Source organism: Salvelinus alpinus, chromosome 2 (genome assembly GCF_045679555.1).
Source record: "Salvelinus alpinus chromosome 2, SLU_Salpinus.1, whole genome shotgun sequence".
In the NCBI taxonomy this organism is placed as follows: domain Eukaryota; kingdom Metazoa; phylum Chordata; class Actinopteri; order Salmoniformes; family Salmonidae; genus Salvelinus; species Salvelinus alpinus.
In genome coordinates this window covers 105,115,293-105,120,292 of record NC_092087.1, presented here as the reverse complement: position 1 = coordinate 105,120,292, position 5,000 = coordinate 105,115,293, and the positions used below count along the sequence as shown (strand labels likewise).

The 5,000-nt window shown below is 47.8% G+C and overlaps 1 protein-coding gene across 1 annotated transcript in view; it reads right to left on the bottom strand.

Annotated features, from left to right (window-relative positions):
* LOC139547594 (protein sidekick-1-like) overlaps positions 1-5,000 on the bottom strand; it is a 458,168-nt gene that overhangs the window by 2,800 nt on the left and 450,368 nt on the right. Inside the window, exons 40-43 of the mRNA XM_071356530.1 lie at positions 4,769-4,894; positions 3,469-3,633; positions 2,203-2,340; positions 828-948 (exon numbers count right to left, since the gene is read on the bottom strand). Coding sequence (XP_071212631.1) covers positions 828-948; positions 2,203-2,340; positions 3,469-3,633; positions 4,769-4,894 — 550 coding nt within the window. The remainder of the gene's footprint in view (positions 1-827; positions 949-2,202; positions 2,341-3,468; positions 3,634-4,768; positions 4,895-5,000) is intronic.

Genomic DNA, 5,000 nt, shown 5'->3' with positions numbered 1-5,000 from the left:
ACCTCTCACTGCAGTGGGCTAAATCAGCTTTAATCTCTCACTGCAGTGGGCTATATCAGCTTTAATCTCTCACTGCAGTGGGCTAAATCAGCTTTAATCTCTCACTGCAGTGGGCTAAATCAGATTTAATCTCTCACTGCAGTGGGCTAAATCAGATTTAATCTCTCACTGCAGTGGGCTAAATCAGATTTAATCTCTCACTGCAGTGGGCTATATCAGCTTTAATCTCTCACTGCAGTGGCCTAAATCAGCTTTAATCTCTCACTGCAGTGGGCTATATCAGCTTTAATCTCTCACTGCAGTGGGCTAAATCAGCTTTAACCTCTCACTACAGTGGGCTAAATCAGATTTAATCTCTCACTGCAGTGCAGTGGGCTAAATCAGCTTTAATCTCTCACTGCGGTGGCCTAAATCAGCTTTAACCTCTCACTGCAGTGGCCTAAATCAGCTTTAACCTCTCACTGCAGTGGGCTAAATCAGCTTTAACCTCTCACTGCAGTGAGCTAAATAAGCTTTAACCTCTCACTGCAGTGGGCTAAATCAGCTTTAATCTCTCACTGCAGTGGGCTAAATCAGATTTAATCTCTCACTGCAGTGCAGTGGGCTAAATCAGATTCAACCTCTCACTGCGGTGGCCTAAATCAGCTTTAACCTCTCACTGCAGTGGGCTAAATCAGCTTTAATCTCTCACTGCAGTGGGCTAAATCAGCTTTAATCTCTCACTGCAGTGGGCTAAATCAGCTTTAACCTCTCACTGCAGTGGGCTAAATCAGCTTTAATCTCTCACTGCATCATCCTCTCCTCTCTCCCTTTCTCCATCCCTCTACCTAGTTCCGTTCTTCTTGTGGAAGGTGCTCTTGTTGTTCAGAGTTCTGCTGTTGAGTTCCAGAGCTGTGAATCCTCCATTGTCCAAGGTTACGGACTCCTCCACCGTAGACACATGCTTTCCTGAGAGAGAGAGAGAGAGAGAGAGAGAGAGAGAGAGAGAGAGAGAGAGAGAGAGAGAGAGAGAGAGAGAGAGAGAGAGAGAGAGAGAGAGAGAGAGAGAGAGAGAGAGAGAGAGAGAGAGAGAGAGAGAGAGAGAGAGAGAGAGAGAGATAAAGAGACAGAGAGAGAGAGAGAGACAGAGACAGAGAGAGACAGACAGAGACAGAGAGAGAGAGAGAGAGAGAGAGAGAGAGAGAGAGAGAGAGAGAGAGAGAGAGAGAGAGAGAGAGAGAGAGAGAGAGAGAGACAGAGACAGAGAGAGAGAGAGAGAGCGAGAGAGAGAGAGATAGAGAGAGAGAGACAGACAGACAGACAGACAGAGAGACAAACTCTGTAAACAACAAGAAAACAACAAGCAACTTTTCCAGGGAAACAGAAGAAGTCAGGTGTGAGGACTTTCTTCCCTCTCACATCTTGTCCTCCTCTTCAGACCCCCCTCTTTCCCTCTCAATTCAATTCAATTCAAGGGGCTTTATTGGCATGGGAAACATATGTTTACATTGCCAAAGCAAGTCAAGTAGATCATATACAAAAGTGAAATGAACAATATTCTTTCCCTCTCTCTTCTCCGGTGGTTTCCAGGGTTTCCGTGGTAACAGATTACAAGGGTGTCCCAATGTGACCCATGGTTTGGCCCAGAGTGTTATTCACTTTGGTAAGAAGGACACAGACACTCACTAGGAGCCCCTCTACAGACAGAAGACAGTCAGACAGACACACAGACACTCACTAGGAGCCCCTCTACAGACAGAAGACAGTCAGACACACAGACAGAAGACAGTCAAACAGTCACTAGGAGCCCCTCTACAGACAGAAGACAGTCAGACACACATACACACAGACAGAAGACAGTCAGACAGTCACTAGGAGCCCTTCTACAGACAGAAGACAGACAGTCAGACAGACACAGACACTCACTAGGAGTGTAGGTGTGTATTAGGTGTAGGTGTGTAGGTGTGTATTAGGTGTAGGTGTGTAGGTGTGTAGGTGTGTATTAGGTGTATAGGTGTGTTTAGGTGTGTGTAGGTGTGTAGGTGTGCATTCGGTGTTAGGTATGTGTATTAGGTGTGTATTAGGTATGTGTATTAGGTGTGTATTAGGTAAGTGTATTAGGTGTGTATTAGGTATGTGTATTAGGTGTGTATTAGGTATGTGTATTAGGTGTGTATTAGGTATGTGTATTAGGTGTGTATTAGGTGTGTATTAGGTGTGTACCTGTGCTACAGCTCCTGTACTGCTGGTTGTGTCCGTGCAGCAGGAGGCTGAACACCAACATGAGGATCATGATCAGACCAATCAGAGCCAGGACCAACAGGAACCACCACTCCTCATAGAAGGGACGGTCCCACAGCGCTACGGACAGACACATCACTGTTATGAAGGCCTTTATAACCAGTCTGGTGACAGGATGCTGTTGGTACTGTTACAGCTGCTTCAGTCCCACAGCGCTACGGACAGACATATCACTGTTATGAAGGCCTTTATAACCAGTCTGGTGACAGGATGCTGTTGGTACTGTTACAGCTGCTTCAGTCCCACAGCGCTACGGACAGACATATCACTGTTATGAAGGCCTTTATAACCAGTCTGGTGACAGGATGCTGTTGGTACTGTTACAGCTGCTTCAGTCCCACAGCGCTACGGACAGACATATCACTGTTATGAAGGCCTTTATAACCAGTCTGGTGACAGGATGCTGTTGGTACTGTTACAGCTGCTTCAGTCCCACAGCGCTACGGACAGACATATCACTGTTATGAAGGCCTTTATAACCAGTCTGGTGACAGGATGCTGTTGGTACTGTTACAGCTGCTTCAGTCCCACAGCGCTACGGACAGACATATCACTGTTATGAAGGCCTTTATAGCCAGTCTGGTGACAGGATGCTGTTGGTACTGTTACAGCTGCTTCAGTCCCACAGCGCTACGGACAGACATATCACTGTTATGAAGGCCTTTATAACCAGTCTGGTGACAGGATGCTGTTGGTACTGTTACAGCTGCTTCAGTCCCACAGCGCTACGGACAGACATATCACTGTTATGAAGGCCTTTATAACCAGTCTGGTGACAGGATGCTGTTGGTACTGTTACAGCTGCTTCAGTCCCACAGCGCTACGGACAGACATATCACTGTTATGAAGGCCTTTATAACCAGTCTGGTGACAGGATGCTGTTGGTACTGTTACAGCTGCTTCAGTCCCACAGCGCTACGGACAGACATATCACTGTTATGAAGGCCTTTATAACCAGTCTGGTGACAGGATGCTGTTGGTACTGTTACAGCTGCTTCAGTCCCACAGCGCTACGGACAGACATATCACTGTTATGAAGGCCTTTATAACCAGTCTGGTGACAGGATGCTGTTGATACTGGAGCTGCTCCAGTCTACCACTAGATGGCAGCACAGTGTTTTAACACAGAGACTGTGTTACTGTGAGTGTGTATGTGTGTCAGGCCTGTGTGTCTGTGTGTATGTTTACCAGCGAGCGCGGTGGATGGCGTGCTGGGTTCTCCATAACCGTAGCGATTGACAGCGATGACACGGAACTCATATCCGACCCCTGGCCTCAGACGGTCCATCTCCACGGTTACTGACCTACTGCTGGGGGGGAGGAGCCTGACAAACGAGTCCCACATACCTTCATCTGAAGAGAGAGAGAGAGACGGGAAAGAGAGAGGGGGGGGGGAGAGGGAGAGGGAGAGAGAGAAGGAAGGGATATAAAAATGGAGGGTAGTGAGAGAATGTAAAAGGAAGTGTAAATATCATTAGTGATAGAAGGAGAGGAAAGATAGAAGGAGAGGGAAGAGAGAAGGAGAGGAAAGAGAGAAGGAGAGGAAAGATAGAAGGAGAGGTAGATAGATGGACAGGGAAGATAGAAGGACAGGGAAAATAGAAGGAGAGGTAGATGGATGGACAGGGAAGATAGACGGACAGGGAAGATAGAAGGACAGGGAAGATAGAAGGACAGGGAAGATAGAAGGACAGGGAAAATAGAAGGAGAGGTAGATGGATGGACAGGGAAGATAGAAGGACAGGGAAGATAGAAGGACAGGGAAGATAGAAGGGCAGGGAAGATAGAAGGACGGGGAAGATAGAAGAACAGGGAAGATAGAAGAACATGGAAGATGGATGGACAGGGAAGATAGAAGGACAGGGAAGATAGAAGGACAGGGAAGATAGAAGGACAGGGAAGATAGAAGGAGAGGTAGATGGATGGACAGGGAAGATAGAAGGACAGGGAAGATAGAAGGACAGGGAAGATAGAAGGGCAGGGAAGATAGACGGACGGGGAAGATAGAAGGACAGGGAAGATAGAAGGACAGGGAAGATAGAAGGACAGGGAAGATATAGGGAAGATAGATGGAGAGGAAAGATAGAAGGAGAGGTAGATAGATGGAGAGGGAAAACACACACACACACACACACACACACACACACACACACACACACACACACACACACACACACACACACACACACACACACACACACACACACACACACACACACACACACACACACACACACACACACACACAAACACCACACACACGCCACACACACCACAGACACCACATACACGCACCACCGACACACCACAGACACACACCACAGACACACACCACAGACACACCCCACACACCACATACAAAACACACACACCAGACACACCACAGACACACCCCACACACCACATACAAAACACACACACCAGACACACCACAGACATCACATACACACACCACATACACACCACCGGCACACATTCGCTTGCTCACCTGAGGGACGAGCCTCAATGATGTAACCTATGACAGGTCCTGCCCCCGCGTCTCCCTCCGACCAATGAATGGTCAGCGCTGAGGAGGACTTGGTGACTGACATCTCCATGGGCGAACCAGGGGTGCCTGGGGGAGAGAGGGAGGAGCCATTCAGACCATATAAACACAGAGATGTTGGGGATGTTGGTGTGTATAGCAGGTCTGGAGCTGAACACACATAAACCTAACACAC